Genomic DNA, 17391 nt, shown 5'->3' on the forward strand with positions numbered 1-17391 from the left:
GCAAGGAGTTGTTTATTCACTTACCATGGAATCTTTACGTATATATATATTCTGAATTATCATATTTCCATTCTGCAAGTTTTGTTAAAAACAAAATCTAAGAATGATGTTCTTCTACCACATACCTTAGCTTGGAGAGCTCGAATTGAAAAATTTGTTGCTTGCTTCTCTATGTTGGGAAGGGAGCGCAAGTGATATTGTTAGGGAGCAATAACTTGATTTGTCTTTCAAGAGATAATCCTAAAAAAATTCCATTTCATTAAGGACACGTACGCCAAAGGACTGCTTGGAGGAGCAGGCTCGAGCGAGTAGGAGCAAGGTGGTCGTAGATCAGGAGCGGGCTCAATCAAACTGCTCTTAAAGGGGTGGGGGGACCACAGTTTGATCACAAAGAATAAATTGAGAATGTTTCCCGCACAACCTAAGCATGCGTGTGCTAATGAGGCGGACAAACTATCATCGAAGGAAGGGAGCCTCTGAATGACTTGGGACCAACTGGGGTCCATAATTTTCATTTTGATTCTTTCAAATTCGAGGTGGAATTATTCAGGAGGGCATTTTAGGAACATACTAAAACCCTAGGAGGGGTCTCTGAATCCTATGATGGTGGGTGTACCATTCTCTACGGGTGGAGGGAAACTTAGTCCTACAAAAGGGTTTGTTGAAAGGTCAGTGGTCAATAGAACTGGAATAGAGCTGGTTTTTTATTTTTGTATTTTTTCTTTGGGCTCATTAAGAGGCCGAAGTGAATACTTGTGGGCTGTTCTGGGCCTACCAGCCAGTCCTACTGTCATCTATTTTTTTGGGATTTGAGGGAGGGCGCGCGGGGGGGGAGGGCGTACAGAATCATATTATTTCACATGATGCAACAATTCTCTCCCAGTGGTTTCACTGAGGAGTGAGGACCCAAGTGAGGTATTAGTAGATGGGCTTAGGCCCATTCCCCACAAGTAGTAATATGGGTACCTCTTCCATTTCAAGAACATTCTTATCGCTTCTAATACTTTTAATCCTTCTAATCGTCAACTCTGAACTCACTGGGTTTTGATTTCCAGAGTTCTCCTTCGCGTATAGAGAGAGAGACTCTATATTCTTTCCTCAGGGATAGGGGCTCTATCTCTTACTCTATCTGTCATTCCAATGGCCACAATCCTCAGAACTCCAACGTTCCTCGTCCCTCCATTGGGCCGTGTCTCCACATCCTTGGAAACTCCAAAACGTTTGTGTTTTTCTTTGAACCAGAGATGTATAAGACCTTTCAATTTATCGCTCTCCAATCGTTCGTCTAAATCATCATTTCGGTTCTCAAAATTAACACCTTTTGCTGCCGCTGGAGAAACTACAGAGACCAACGAGGTTGAAGAAACTCAAGTGCAGGTAATGTTTTGATTATTGTTACTATTTGTTTGAAGTTATTTTCTTATATTTTCTTCTTGGTAGGTAAGGTAACGAGTCTGGGCAAGAGTCTAACTGGGAAATGCTAACGAATACAATCTTTTCAGTTATTTAAACTCAAAATCATGTTCTGCTAGTTGTGTTATCGGTCCTTTGGAGTAAGTTTTTTTTACTTCGATGTGCACACGGTTCCCTATGTTGTTCAAGGAGAAATAGATTGGATTAGATCTGAGTTTACCCTTTGGATTATCTTCTTTTCTTTTCTTTCTCCCTCCCCCAAGTGAAGTAGAAGTTTTTCATGGTATAGCTAGTGATAAGCCCTTATTAGAAAGAAGGGATTGCATATGTATGCATGGAATATTGATGTTTGGGCTATTCGGATATGATTTACAAAGCGATCCAAATATTTCTCTTTAGTGAATTTAGTGAAATTTTAACTTTACCTAACCTCAAAGCAAGCTTCTCAGTAATGTTTCCAATACCTCAGAAACCAGCTAGGTGGGCATCAATGATTTTGAGTTGTTCCTTTGATTTAGCTGGCTATAGATTCTTTCAGTTCAGTTAACATGTGGAATTCATGTTACAATGATACCAAACTGCAATTGCTTCTCTTTCAGAAGATCTGTATGGCTTTATGGTGGTTCATTGTAATGTAATACTATGAACATTAGGCACTATGAGATAAAATTTGGTTTGGCTGTAAGATTGACCAGGTACTTGTAACTAACTGAATATTTTGGTATTGTATCTTTATAGAATTTTTTAATAACTCTAGTATTTTATTGTGAAAGGGAGGTAGGAAAGTCTCATTTATGAAAATAAAGAAGTAATAGTATATACTGGTTTGTACTTTGATTATGCATGTAAGAGGTCCTACGTTCAAGCCCCACCAACAACATTTGTAAGAGAGAGTTCTTTGGTGCAACGGTCAAGGTTCCTCCATTGTGACCAAGTGATCACAAGTTCGAGTCTGGAAACATCCTCTTTGCGAATAGCATCCTTTTAACCCCAAGGGGGTAGCTCATAATTAAGAGGTCATGAGTTCGAATCTTCTTGGGGCCTACCTATCCGGGGAAAAAAACAAAACCCCATTGTACATGAAGAAAGTCTTAGAAAATAATGTTTCCTATTGAGATTTTAGTGTCACGTAACAAACTTGTTTGAGTTGTTAAAAATTTTGTAGCAATGAAGAAACACCAGTGAGTAAATTCCCAAAATGACCTTTAACGGAAATCATGTCGTTAGAACTAAAACATTGTGAGGTCCCCTGTTATACTCTTTAAGGAGACCAATAGAGGCAATAATCAGGAAATTCTAAAGGATACGATATGAGCTCAAACCCCCTGCCAGCGTTAAAAAAAAAGAAAAAGAAAACAGATATGAAGTTCAAAAGATATAAAACCATTGAGAAGGTCCATGAGGTTGGAAGGATTAATCAACTAACCCCGAAGGCATCCAACAAATAGTTTCTGATTTTGATTGTTAAGGGGCATTCAAGTAACAGGTGCACTACTGACTATTTACTTAGCTTACAAACTATAAAGAAAGTACTTGTTTTATGTAATATTCTTCTGTGAGAAGAGAAGGTTTACCCTCAATGCAATATGTGGGATCCACATGAACTTATCAGGGAAAGACTCACCAAAACCGGCAAGGGCTCAGGAAGCTGACTGGAAGAAGTGCATCATTTTGTTCTTAGCAGAAATTTGACTCTTTGGCCAAGCATGGTAATTTACACTTACCAGTCTTCCCCAAGGTTGAACTGCTTTCTTAAAACCAATTTCTGCAGTTGTTGCATACCCGTTTCAATAGCCATCTGGTTTTTCGCAATCAATCGATATCTTTATACACATCACATAATATGTGATATAGATCACAGGTCCATGTGTAACCGCAGGAACAAGTCCCAAAACCAGCCCAGTGGAGTTGTGGGATTCAACTGCTGTGAGAGGCAGCTTGGTCTGATGATGTGGCAGGTTTTGTTGATTTGATGGAATATCATATAATGCAGCCCAAATCCAGATTGCATGGAGATATTTCAGGTTATATTTGCAACCTTGCATATGAGTTGATGAAGATCGAAACATGAAGAAAAGACCAAAACACTGTTCACGTGAACACTGTCACATCCAATATTTGCCTTTTGGGAATGATTTTTAAAAGATCTTGTAGGTCCATTGGAGATATCAAGTGGAGAAAGATTCTATCCTAAAGTTGCCAACGTCTAATTTCTATTTTCAGTTTTAGAAAGTAGGTTTAGCTTTTATTTATAAGTTTCTATTTTAGTCCTTTGTTTCCTTGTAATTAGATTTAGTTTCTACTTTTGTTTGGTTTCTATTTTCGTAATCCTCCCAATAGCCAAAAGGGGAGTTACTACTTGTAATCATGCTTTAGTTATAAAGAAAGGCATGAGGCTGTATTGATCAGCCAACGATGCAATAAAATAAAAAAAGTGCTTGTTAGCCATGTAGCTGTGAGAGACAGGTACAGTGAGAGGCCGTGGGTAAGGGACCCGGGAGAGAGTGGAGGCTCAATCCAAACTATCCTTCTTCTATCCTATCTTCTATTTTTCCTTTTTTTTTTTTATTTCATTGTGTGATCTGCTACAAGTTCTGTGAGAGGCCGTGGGTGAGAAACCCGGGGGAGGGAGGTTCAATCCAAACTATCCATCTTCTATACTATCTTCTATTTTTCCTTTTTTTATTTTCATTGTGTGATCTGCTACAAGTTCATCAATTGTTGCCCAGTTTTGAAGATCAAACCTGCATTAAACTTTGTTCAAGAAGATCCTGCCTGGGGCTAGGTCCTTCGTGATCCAGCCTTACATTAAGAGTGAGTGACTTGAATCACTCTTCTATCAATTTTCCTTTGCTTCTATTTTACTGATCTGTGAAATACCCAACATTTGAGACCATTTGAAGGCCTGTTGCTGCTGCTGGAATTATTGTCTGAGGTGCTTGTTGCTAAATCTACTGCTATTCATTGAAGAACTTGTGATCCTCCTGTAGGGTAGGATATCTTTGCCCTAGTCCAACATTATCTATTCCTCTGTTCCTGACGACCGTGACCCTTATTTCTTCACACCTAATGTCATGGCCATGTGCAATTTCTGTTTCATATTCTATTTGGCACCTATCATTAAGTTTGCTTATGGGTTCTTTGCAGCATCAAAAAGTTTATTCCAAGATATTGATATTTTTTTCTCAATTTTACATGGGGAATTCTACCTTTTGCTATATACTGTGTTGAACACTAGTAAATTTCCAGATACAGTGTCGAATATAATTGTCCCAAATTAGTAACAACCAAGTTGCGTAATAATATTATCTACTAGATTGTTCATTGATGGGCTTCTCGTGCAAGTATGGTAGCCTGTAATGCCCCTCTGTACTTTCATAAATATCCTCTTATGTTAGGAAAGTTGGATACACATAAGGATATGGGAAATTATTTAGTTAGCTAGTTAAAACAGTTTCTATTTCAGTTTTAGAGTTTGATTAGGAAAATTTATTTTCTCTTTTCTTTATATATTTAAGCATTGCCCTGTAGTAGAGATAGATTTGAAGAATTGAATGAAAGTTTCGTTGGTTGGTGTTGCTGCCAATAGCTGCGGGTGCGCAAGTTCTGTACTTCCTCTTTTCAGTTCATCCTCTTATTCCAGGTTAATCTCTCCTTTAATCCTCTCTTCTATTCTTCTTAATTGCTCTTTATTTTCCTATTTTCCTTGTTCGTTTCTGCCGATATTCTGTTCTGGGTGGTACCTGCAACTAACCAGATCTGAATCAAACTCTAACAGTCCTTTTCTGTTCTTCCTGAAATTTGGAGCGAAGGTTATATGCATTTGTGTAATTCAAGCCCTGGAATGTTCTTTCCCAGATTTTTCTTCTCCTGGGAGTTACTGACCTTCAACTGAACCCTTACCTGTAACTTCCGCCAGGTTCAGTTATAGGAATTTATTATTGTCTCTTTATCTCTTCCTCTGGCCTGTTGTTGATTGATCATAAAAGATTTTTGGGTGCAGAATCTTACCCTACAATGTTGTGTTGATCGGACATCATTTTGAGAGGCTTCTCTCAATTGGAGTTTGAACCTGTTCTCCGCCTCCCTCTTTCCTATCAATAGGAAGAAGAAGACTTCCAATCTTCTTAATTGTTTTCAAGGACAGCCCTCTGAAATTACAGAAAGCCCCTACATTTTTAAAGTTAGTAATATTTTGTCCCCCTCTTGTTTTAATTCCCATTAATTCCCTTTTACTTAAACACTTGTTACCAATTTAGTCCTGAGTTCATTTTATCTTCGAAAATACCTTCCATTGTTCACAATTTTTACAGAATTGCTACCAATCCTTAAATTGGGTTTTGCACTTCAATTTAATAACAAATTTTCCACTTCCTTTTATAGTTGATTTATTTGAACTTGGGTGGGCTCATAACGATCAATAATCAGGGTTGTTGAACCTAGGTTGCACCAAATTGGTATTAGAGCCGAATTCATGGCAGTTTCTAACAATGATAGGACCTTCTAACATCACCAACCCTGAGATTTACAAGATGTACAAGGAATTACATGAAAACCAGTAGAGAAGTGAAGCAAAATATGACAATTTTATGGTAGAAACTCAGAGCACTCCCTCTGAGATTTTTGTTTTTATGAAGAGAATCAAAAAATGAGATGAAGTAACCTGAGATTTACAAGATGTACAAGGAATTACATGAAAACCAGTAGAGTAGTGAAGCAAAATATGACAATTTTATGGTAGAAACTCAGAGCACTCCTGCTGAGATTTTTGTTTTTATGAAGAGAACCAAAAAGTGAGTTGAAGTAAGACCATATACACCAGTTCCTCACTTAGGTACTTTACGAATTGTAGATGTGCCTCCGAGACAGCAACCCGAACTAGTTATTCCTTAGGACGTCACACGACAATTCTCAGACAGGGATTACAACATTCAGGTTGAGGTTCCCGAGAAAGGACCTGAGGTTTTCCTTGCCTGGTTGACCAAAGTCGAGAGGATTTTTGCCTACACATCATTTCTAGAAGATAAAAAGTGTGAGCTCATTCTCACCAAGTTGACTAGTTATGCTTGCTCATGGTGGGATGACCTGTTACTATTGAGGTTCATCAAGTGGCTTGGACCTGTTACTAATTAGGAGGCTATGAAGCAAATATTGAACGATAAATTTGTTTCTCCCAATTACGAGAAAGTACCCTTCCAAAAGCTGGTCAACTTCCATCAAGGCAGTAGAGATGTGGATACTTCCACTATGGAGTTTCACAAGCTATCTTCCAGATGCAAACTACAGGAGACAGACCGACAACGGGTTCTGAGGTATATCAGTGGGCTGAATGCCAAGATTTGACGAGAGTTGGCTAATGGTGATTTCCAATCTGTTGATGTGCCAGCTGCCTATGCTAAGACAGCTGAAGAGAAGTACAGTTAATTGAATAACATGCTCAAAACTTCAACTTACAGACGCCCACCCGGGATTGAAGAAAATAAGCTTGAATCCCATTAGTAGAAGAAAGGAAGCTGGAGGTTAACAGAGGCAGTGAATGGTAGGAGAGCTTCGTCTGCTGTAATTATGGCGGGACAGGTCACTTAGCCTGTATGTGTCCTAACAATACCCGTCCACTTTGTATGGTTGAGCAGTTGTTGGCTATGAACAAGGATGATGTGGAATATCCTGAGCCGCATCCTCCCGATCCAGTTGATGGCCTTAATGTTGGTTATGATGATGAGATTGAAGCTCACTCAGTTAGATCTACCTTGAGATATGTGCCACCTCATCAAAAAGAGATTTACATGGGTATTTTGGGAGCATAACCTAACTCGACAGGGTCAAGTTTTTTTTAAGGACTGGAGAGCTAATGCAGTCACACGATATTAGAGATTATCTTCTGAATTTGCCATATTTTTATATTAGGAAAGTTAGATACGCATCAGGGTTTGGGCAGTTGTTTTGTTACGTTGTTATCGCAGTTTCTATTTCAGTTTTTAGAGTTTTATTTGGAAACTTTATTTTCTCTTTTCTTTATATATGTAAGCATTGCACTGTAGTAGAGATAGATTTGAAGAATTGAATGAAAGTTTAGTTGGTGTTGCTGCCAAGAGCTGCGTGTGCGCAAGTTCTGTACTTCCTTTTTTGGTTCCTCCCCGTATTCCAGGTTAATCTCTCCTTTAATCTTCTCAACTATTCTTCTTAATTGCTCTTTATTTTACTCCTTTGTTACTGCCAATATTCTTTTCTGGGTGGTACCTGCAACCAACCAGATCTGAATCGAACTCTAACAGTCCTTTTCTGCTCTTCCTGAAATTTGGAGCGAAGGTCATACGCCTTTGGGTGATTCAAGCCCTGGAATTTTCATTACCAGATTTCTCCTCTACCGGGAGTTACCGACTTTCAACTGAAGCCTTACCTGTAACTTCTGCCAGGTTCAGTTATAGGAATTTTTCATTGTCTCTTTTCTGATCTGCTGCCCTGTTGTTGATTGATCCTAAAAGATTTTTGAGTGCAGAATCTTACCCAACAATGTCGGGTCAATCGGACTTCATTTGAGAGGCTTCTCTCAATCGGAGTTTGAACCTGTTCTCCGCCTGCTCTTTCTTATCGAGAGGAAGAAGAAGACATTCAATCTTCTTATTTGTTTTTACGGACAGCCCTCGGAAATTACAGAAAATCCCCCATATTCTAAAGTTAGTTCTATTTGGCCCTGTCTTGCTTTAATTCCCATTAATACCCTCTTACTTAAAAATTGTTTCCAATTTTGTCCTGAGTTCATTTTATCTTCCAAAACACCTTCCTTTGTTCACAATATTTACAGAATTGCCACCACCCCTTAAAATTGGGTTCTGAACTTTAATTAAATTAAAAAAATTGCCACTTCCTTTTATAGTTGACTTATTTGAACTTGGGTGGGCCCATAGCTACCTATAATCAGGATTATTGAACCCTAAGATGCATCATCCCCTTTTCTAGTATGGTTTTCTATATTTCCTCTAACAACCATAGGATGTGTTGTGTGCTGGTCCCAACCAGGACAAGGGAGGGTTGATGTGTCAAGTTGGCAGTTTACAATCTAAATCTTTACCTCTACACATGGACCCTGAAAATTCATGTTTCTCATGGAATGCCATGACAGGTTTTTGTTTTTGTAGCTTTCCCCAAGTAGTTGGGGGGGGGGGGGTGCTTACTGCGTAGAGCTGATAAAAAAATGCACAATTTGTTCGGTAAAAATAATTGTTATTGGCAACGGTTTCTGTACAATGGAAAATAGAGTGCTTTCATTGTGTATCCTAGTATTTGTTTGGTTTACATGATTGTGATTAGTTCATTCTCTCAAATGACCTTTCAACTCATTAATTTCTTATTATTTTTGTATTCATGACTTCGTGTTCACTTTTGCTGTCTAGGTTGTACCATCTGCTATTTCTATGTTGTCTAGGTGGTACCAGAAGTTTTTCTATGCAATTCTTTTATTCTATCTAGGTGGTCCTGCGCATCCATGTTTGTTCTTTGTCACACCATATCTGCTGTTCATATGTTGTCTAAGTTGTACGATGTACATCCTATCTATATGCTCTGTTAATGTTCATGCTGTTCTTATGCTGCCTATTTTCCGTACATTTTCTTAGTTATACCAATTTTGTCTAGTTTTATATGTGAAAAATACAAAGATTGTGCTGCAGCGATCCCTTAAGAATCATAAATTTTTTTTCTTTGAAATAACCTTTTTGGTTTCTAAACTCGTCATAATCTTTCCTTGTTTCTTAAATCTTAATGCATTGAATTATTTTAAAAATTGCAGGCCATGTTAAGTTTGTAAGGTAACATTAAAATGATGCTGGTTTGACCCTGCTAGCATGGGTCTACGCAATCCACTAGGGTTTCTGAATTACTGAGATATTGCTCACTATGGGGAATAAGATAGAATAAAAAAAATTTAGCATGGAAATGATACATGGAGTTGGCTTGAGTGTTTTGATTTGAGATGATAGGATTGGGGTGAAAGGGTTTCTAAGTGGTTTTGATGTACTGGCTTATGTAGGAGGGGTTTCTACAAGATTCTTGATAGGATCTTGCTGGTTCCAGGGTAGAGATGGAGGAAATAAAAGATTGTGGTTCATGGTCATTAGCTAAACAGACGAATAAGGAGGATCAAGGGAAATTACAGGAAAATAGGAAATCAATTTGTTTCTCATGATTCAACAATAGGATGGAACAAGCTCAACTTGGTCAGCAAGGAAGAAGAATCTGTAAATAGCAGCAAGCACAACAACAAAGCAATCAGTAATAAAAGCAAGACTCCGGCTTGGGAGATTAACTTTCAATTTTTAGAATCAATTTGAGTTCAGCAACAGACTAACAGCACTCAAGGCCTGCAAAAGGCAACCTGCCAGCTTATTTATGGTATCTCACTTACCACTTCAGGTCCCTGTCAGTATAAGCTTATGATGGTCCGCCTCTTTTGAGTTTTGGGCCTCACCAACTGTTGGATGGAAGCAACCTACTTGGATTAGCCATGCATCAAGTTTGGGTTCTTATCTCCACTGTATGGCCCACCATGTCAGGGCTTATTCTTGTATTCTTAACAGTTCAACGGAAGTCCCCATAAAGTTGCCAAAGTTAGATTTTCAACTAATTTTCAGGGCATTATATCTCCGACTCAACACAACCTAATGAAGCCCTTTCCCAACTCAATGGGGTCAGCTCAGGGCTTTATGTCTCCACATGGGAAAATCGAATTAGGCTGATATGTAGCTGATTGATAGGTGATGGTGTGGATAACACCTCCATGAAAATTTGAAAGCAAACAAGGTTGCCATCATAGTTATTAAGGCGCCTAGGCGAACCAAGGCGGTCGAAGGGGCTAAAAAACAAGGCGACCTAGGCGACACCAGAAATCAAGGCGTGAGCAAGGCGCCTGGACGCCTAGGCGTCGCCTTGACAACTATGCTTGCCATGTAGCAAATATTTGGGCTCTCAAGACAAGCTTCTCCTGATGGGTCGTCAAGGAAACCTTTGTCTCTGTGTGTGTATTTCCATCCCCCTAATTACGGGATTTATGGCCATTTTATTCACTTTCAAGGTTAGATTCTGTTACGAAAGGTGGAAGTTAGTCTCATATATTTAATAGTCAGAAACAATGGTTTTCTGCACTTCGATTTTCTTTGGTTTTTAATGAGGATCTTTTATCTATCGGAGGGTGGGGATAGAGCAAGTTGATATTACTTGTCGAAGGGGTTGGGTTAGAAAAAATAAAGATGAAAAATTCTTGCAAAATATGTGTATTGAATTAAGTCACTAACATTCTAGTTTTTCACTCTTGTCAAGACTTTTGGAGATAATTGCAAAACTTTTACCTGTTAGAAAATCAATAAGCATACGTTGCCCTAGACTGTTATAAACTATCCTGTATTTACTGCTAATAGACTCATTTACAGGAGAGCTTGGATGGCGAAGCTCCCGTGGAAGATGGTGTGCCCGATGGTGGCACTGTCGATGCAGAAGAAAAACCAGCTTCTGCCGTCATTGCATCACTGCAAGCATACAAAGAAGCTTTATCAAGTAATGATAAGTCCAAGGTTGCTGAGATAGAAGCCTACCTTCAATCCCTTGAAGATGAGAAAATATCTCTTGCAAACAAAGTAGCTATTTTGTCTGAAGAATTGTCAGTGGGGAGAGAGCGGATTCTTAGGATCAGTGCAGACTTTGATAATTTTCGGAAGAGAACAGAGAGAGACCGGCTTTCCTTGGTGACAAATGCACAGGGGGAAGTGGTGGAGAGTCTATTGCTCGTGTTGGATAACTTTGAGCGAGCTAAAGCCCAAATTAAAATAGAGACTGAGGGAGAGGAAAAGATCAACAATAGCTATCAAAGCATATATAAACAGTTCATTGAGATTCTGGGATCACTTGGTGTTGTTCCTGTGGAGACAGTTGGGAGCCCCTTTGACCCATTGGTGAGTTTAGTATTTCTGTTTTATTGAATTAGAAGAGTAGTGCTTTGTACAATTGTTTTTTTGATGAATAATGCTTTGTACATTGATATGATAAACTTTTGCACCATAAATGTGGAATTTGTGATCATCCAATTCTGTGGCTTCCACCTAGCAGATCTCCTTGCTGTGAAGTGGAAACATATTCTTATCAAATAAATTGTAAATTCATAACCATCTGGAGCAGATATTTATCTTGACAGTTTCCTGGGCATTTTCACTCCTAACAACACAAGAGAAATATAGTAGATTTGGTGTTCTGGGGCTACTTTTCCTCACTATGAGGTTTCTTTTATGGATCAACAAATGTTTACAGATACTGTATGTTCTGCATGGCAGTAGGATAATTTCCCATGGATCCTGCTGTCTTTGAATGGACAGTTTGACTCTCTCTCTTGAACTTACTGCTTGTCTTGTCTATGTGGTTGTCTCTGGCCCAAAAACTTCTCTAGTTTTTTGCCCATGAAGATATTCATGTATTGACTATAGATGACAACTGCTACTTGCTCTAACGTATTAAAATATAATATGTTATGCTTGTATTACATCAAGGAAAAAGTAATGGAGAAAGGTGCTTAGCGTGAAAGTAAGAGAGATGTTTAATGTGAAAGTAACTTCCTTAAAACAGTACAAAAAATGGTAAACCAAAATGGAGAAAAAAAGAAAGGTGAACGTAAGAATATGTTATATGAGAACAAGATAGCCAAGAAGATGATGGGTTAGCACATGAATAAAAGGACTTTTGTTTGGTGGGGGGTGGGGGGTGGGAGGAGGAAGCAGATGGTAACTGGACATAACTTAGATGGGGGAAGGAAGCTTACTTAAGTGGCTGGTAATATGGAGAGTTGAATCCTTTTTTGAACTGCTATATTTTCAAATTCAAGAATTAGTAAATCATTTGCAGTCAACTTATCATTTATTTTCATTTTGATTGTAGTTATCAGATTTTTTTGGGTGTTTGTTCCTTGAAATTTTGATCACCAATGAAAACCGTGGAAATCTTAAACTGTGACGATTCATTTTCACCTCTTTGTATTCCAGTTGAGCTTGGCACATCAGCTGATGCTCTTAAACATGACATGTTCTTGTTTTCTTTATCATACGTTGGGTTGATGTAATGTTATAAACACGACAATTTTTGTTTCACATGGCAGATGTTAAGAGTTTTTTTGCATTCATGAACTTTAGAAGACATGTTTATTTCCATACATGAACTTCTTTATCATGAATGAATTTAGTTTTATCTATGCCCCTGAGCTTCTTTCAGCAGGGGTGTTTTATTTTTCTTCCTTTTTATTGAATTTCCCCAACTAAATGATTTGTTGAGCTTTTATTTATCTTTAGTAAAAAAGAAACAAAGACAAGATCATTTCTTAATCTTCCTTACCTGCTAAATTATGTAATTTGTACCCTGTAAACTTCATTGTAGTGGACAGATCACTGCCATTTTTATTATCATGCTTATTTGACCATGACTTATTGCAGGTGCACCACCGAGTCGACTCGAAACTCAGACGGGTACTTGATGATTTTTTTCGAGTACTCAATAGAGTTTATTCAGGTTTTATGAAGACCTGGTTACCGTTTTAGTTCAGTCCAGGTCTTGATTAAATTGAGTCGACTCGGTGAGTTTAATATTGTTTGCACTTTCTACTGTGAACTTAAACTAGGAAATGTGCTTTATTGATTTATTCTCAATATATGGGAGAAAAGCTATGAAATACTCCAAAGTCCATACTCTTAATTGAGACTTATTAAGCCAATATATTATGTTATATTCACAGAAAATTTTACTAGCTTCTTTTATGACTCTTTTTCTTCAGCTGCATGAAGCAATAATGCGTGAAGAGTCCACAGAATTCGAAGAAGGTATCATAATTGAACAATTCCGCAAGGGTTTCAAACTTGGTGACAGGCTCTTGCGTCCATCAATGGTCAAGGTTTCTGCTGGTCCTGGCCCAGCAAAATCTGAAGAAGTAGGGCCGTCAGAGAATGCAGATAACAGCAGTGAAACAAATGAAGGGACCAGTCCAGAAGGGGAATCTACTTAATTTACCCTGCATGTTTAAATTTAGATCAGTTTTGTAGAAGTGGTTGTAGTTCTGAAGGTTGTGTGTTACTGTTAGTGTCAACATTGTTTTCTGGTGAAGTAATTTTTGCATAGGGAATTTTATGAGTAGTTCTCTTTCAGATGGCATTGAAACTGATTCAAGGGAATACAATTGTATAAGAAAACTATCAAGGTAGGATATCTTTTTGTATTTTCTCTTTTGATTAATGTTTTCTCTTCTTTACCCTCTTTTCAAATGACCATGTTTTTAGTTATAACTTCAGCACAAAAAGATGCCTGACAAATGAATCATTCATCAGTTGCCTTATATGGTTAAAGAGTATATTCTTTTTTTCCCCTGAATCTGAGCTTTAATTTTTTGAATTTATGGAGTCCATCATCATTCCATACAACATAATTATGATGGGTAATCACTCCGGCAATTCACCATTAAAATATGCCCATGGCTGGATGAAATTTATGCCCCCCTTCCAACCCAACATCAAGACTGATTGTGCACTCTATTCTAGCTTTTGCTCCTCAAGAACCTGGAAACTGGGTATCCTGTAAGGGTGTCAATCAGTCCGGTTTCGATTCAGTTTATATTTTGACAAGGTGCAAATCAAAACCGATTCAGATAGTAATTGACTAGAATCAGAATTGTTTTGCATTCGATCCAGTTTTACTGTTTTCTATTCAGTTTTCATTATTTGTTTCACATCTCGTTAACATGATGTTTGTAGTGCAAGCTTTGGAAAATGGTTTAAAATTCCAATTGAAATGTTTTTAATTCCAGTTTACAAGTTTTAGTTATTCTAAATTTATCTGTCATAAATGCCCCTCTCACTATTGTTAAATTTCAAAGCGGATTTCCTCATTGGCCTGGAATTGCACACGGGCAATGTTGGGAACCCTCTTTTTGTGTTATTGATTGTCTTATTGTACATTCTAACATCCTAAAATGTCACCTTAGAGATATAGTCCTCTAGAATCACAGAACTAGTTCGATTTAGAACTGTTGGGCTTCCCTGTTCTTAAGCGAAAAGATTGAAATCAGAATTGAGTCATTTGGATTAAGATGTGTGACGAGAAAATCCAGCCAAAAAGGTGATGGTCCGGATTCAGGCCAGCCCTTCTGGCAAGATGGCTCGAGGTGCACCGACTCGTAATCCTTCCACCGTCCGGAACGGGAAGTCATCGTTGCTGTGTGCAACCAGCCTCACGCGCTCCCCTCCACTCTAGGAACCATGAGACTCAAACTTTCGCCCAGGCCACATAGCTCAGCTCCGAACTTGGATTGGGCGAGCCAGTGATAATCACCAGCGAGCGCAGCCACAAGGGCCAGACTGGCGTCCCCTCACCTTGATGTACCCGCTTGGGTGACAAGCTCCCGCTACCGAACTCGCCATGATTGTGTTGCGTCTCTTAAAATATATATAGCATTGTGTTATGATCATAGGTAGATGATGGGTTATGGTGTTGGGTTAAAATGTTAGAGGGTAAATGGGTAAATATATTAGATGGATAAGCAAAATGGATAGATGGTTAAATAAGACGAGTAGCCCATGTAAGAGACAATGAATAGTTAATTCTCAATCTCCACTCAATTCTCTCTCTTCTTCGTCTTCTTCTTCTTTCTCTTCCCTTCTTCTCCCTCGTCCCTTTTCTCCTTCGTCTATTTTCTAATTCTCTGTCACAGAGACGTAACATTGGGCCGACCTGTCGGATCATTTCCTCCCCAGATCTAGGTTCAAAACATTGGTGCTTTCATTGAACCTCCCCCTGCCATTCCATTACCATTTCGTTGCCCTTCCTCTTACATTCCCTTAATCCCCATGGGTCTCTTCTCTCATTACAACAGTTTGGTCCGTTCTTTTCTTTATTGGGAACACCACGATCCGACATCGCCGTTCCTCAATTTTCTTGAGACGCAATCGCCACCGAGCTCGAGCGGATCTACTATCTTGATACGAGTGGAAGGTGAAGGTGTGTCGATTCCTAGGGAGCACAACGATGCAAATGCCGACTCCACGGCTTTGGTTCCGGCTGCCTTGAACCAAACCCCACTGGTTTCGGCGCTCGTGGAATCGGATCCGGCTTCCGGCGTCGTGAATCTGTCCACCCTCTTATCGGTCAAGTCGACCCGATTCACCGGGGCCGAAACAACCGACGCAAGAACCAATCGCCCAACATCCGATCGTTGTGTCGGACTCTACGTCAAGATTGTTCATTACCGTCATGCCGAACTCCATCACAACCCTCCATCGTATTCTGTGGCTGCATCACAATCCTTCAGCTTCCCTTGGATTTCTGCAGATATGGCAAGTCGCACGATCGGCATCGAGCGAGTGCTGGGACCCTTTGATCCAGGCACGTATTCATACCCGTTTGTGCTTATCGACCAAAATCACGGCACGAAAGGGAGAGAAAAGATCTGGATCCCTTTTCGATTTTGGGGTCATGGGATTTCGACGGCCAAGACCCCAATCCACCGATTAGGGCGAGATGGTGTTCGATCAAGGAAAAATGGAAGTCGGGCGACGACGAAGGTGGCATGCGTTTGTCGACTACAGAGCGCAGCTACCACATTGGTGATTGATCGCGGAACAACAGGACAAGTTGGTGTTCCATCACCTCTTTTCCCCCTTTCTCGGTTCGACCATGGAGCCTTGGTGATCAAGATCTTGGAGGCCAGCGAGATCTTGCTCGCGTAGATCGTGGGATCCTAGCGACCGAGACCTCAAGAAACGGCAACTTCGGCCACCACCGGAGCCACCACCTCTGATTCGAGCCGGAGCAGAATACCGGTTCCTTTGCCGCGAGAGTCTTGTCTCTGTAGCTCAACAAGTCCACCGCACCTTGGATCCGCGAAACTGCACGCGCAACTTGGAGCAACAAAACCTTGGAATTCCTTCAATTGGCTCTGACAAGAGTTGGGAGACTTGGGAGTTGGGACCGAAGAAGGGGAAACGAAAAAGTTGAGGAACCAAGGCTTGCAATCGGAGTTTACTAGGCTCCCCGAGATCGCGCCTCCCTTGCCGGAATCTTGATTCGAGGCCTATCGCTTCCTCCTTCCTTCGTTTGGCTTTTATTCTTAAGCAACCGAGATTTTCGTGGCATTCATTAGTGAAATTCAGCGATTGGTATCCTCAAGTTTATTTCTCTTCCCTAGCGGTGTTTGCAACTCGATCAAGATCACCATAATTTCGTGGTCTTAATGCACTTCTCAGCCCTTCTCTCAAGCGGCAGTTGTGTTCGGTGTGTTGGAGTTTTATTATCTTCCAAAATTGGGTGCTGACCATTTGGTTCTTCTCTTGTGATGGGTGCTATTTGGAGAGAGAGAGAAAAGAAAGAGAGAGGAAAGTAATAGGGAATATAGAAATAAAAGAAAGAAGAAGGATCGTGTGGCCATATTACCCTTGCCACGGGTTTGTTATTGCTGGTTTTAAACCAGCCTTGAATCGATTAAGACGTTGGCGAGGGCTGTGTTGGGTCCGGACTCTGCATGCTCATAGATTGGTTGACGATGGCACGCTTTTTCGGTGTCGATCCAGCTTTGTTTGGGCGGCACTTCTTGGTTATGGTTTGTTTGGTGTTAGGAGGCATGTTTGCGGTGCGCCGATTATCTGCGCTGAACCTTGAGGACAAGGTTCTCTTAAGGGGTGGGCAATGTTATGATCATAGGTAGATGATGGGTATGGTGTTGGGTTAATAAATATATTAGATGGATAAGCAAAATGGATAGATGGTTAAATAGGGCGAGTAGCCCATGTAAGAGACAATGAATAGTTAATTCTCAATCTCCACTCAATTCTCTGTCTCTTCTTCGTCTTCTTCTTCTATCTCTTCCCTTCTTCTCCCTCGTCCCCTTTCTCCTTCGTCTATTTTCTAATTCTCTGTCACAGAGACGTAACATTGGGCTGACCTGCCGGATCATTTCCTCCCCAG

At 39.8% G+C, this 17391-nt stretch overlaps 1 protein-coding gene across 1 annotated transcript; it reads left to right on the forward strand.

The window, feature by feature from the left end:
- Nucleotides 1-1072: 1072 nt before the first annotated feature.
- LOC122648147 (protein GrpE) lies at nucleotides 1073-13672 on the forward strand. Its single transcript, XM_043841402.1, has 3 exons — nucleotides 1073-1377; nucleotides 10839-11357; nucleotides 13217-13672. Exons 1-3 carry the CDS (start codon nucleotides 1141-1143, stop codon nucleotides 13442-13444), a joined length of 984 nt encoding a protein of 327 aa, XP_043697337.1. The 5' UTR covers nucleotides 1073-1140; the 3' UTR covers nucleotides 13445-13672.
- The last annotated feature ends 3719 nt before the right edge of the window (nucleotides 13673-17391 follow it).

Source organism: Telopea speciosissima, chromosome 1 (assembly GCF_018873765.1).
Source record: "Telopea speciosissima isolate NSW1024214 ecotype Mountain lineage chromosome 1, Tspe_v1, whole genome shotgun sequence".
Classification (NCBI taxonomy): domain Eukaryota; kingdom Viridiplantae; phylum Streptophyta; class Magnoliopsida; order Proteales; family Proteaceae; genus Telopea; species Telopea speciosissima.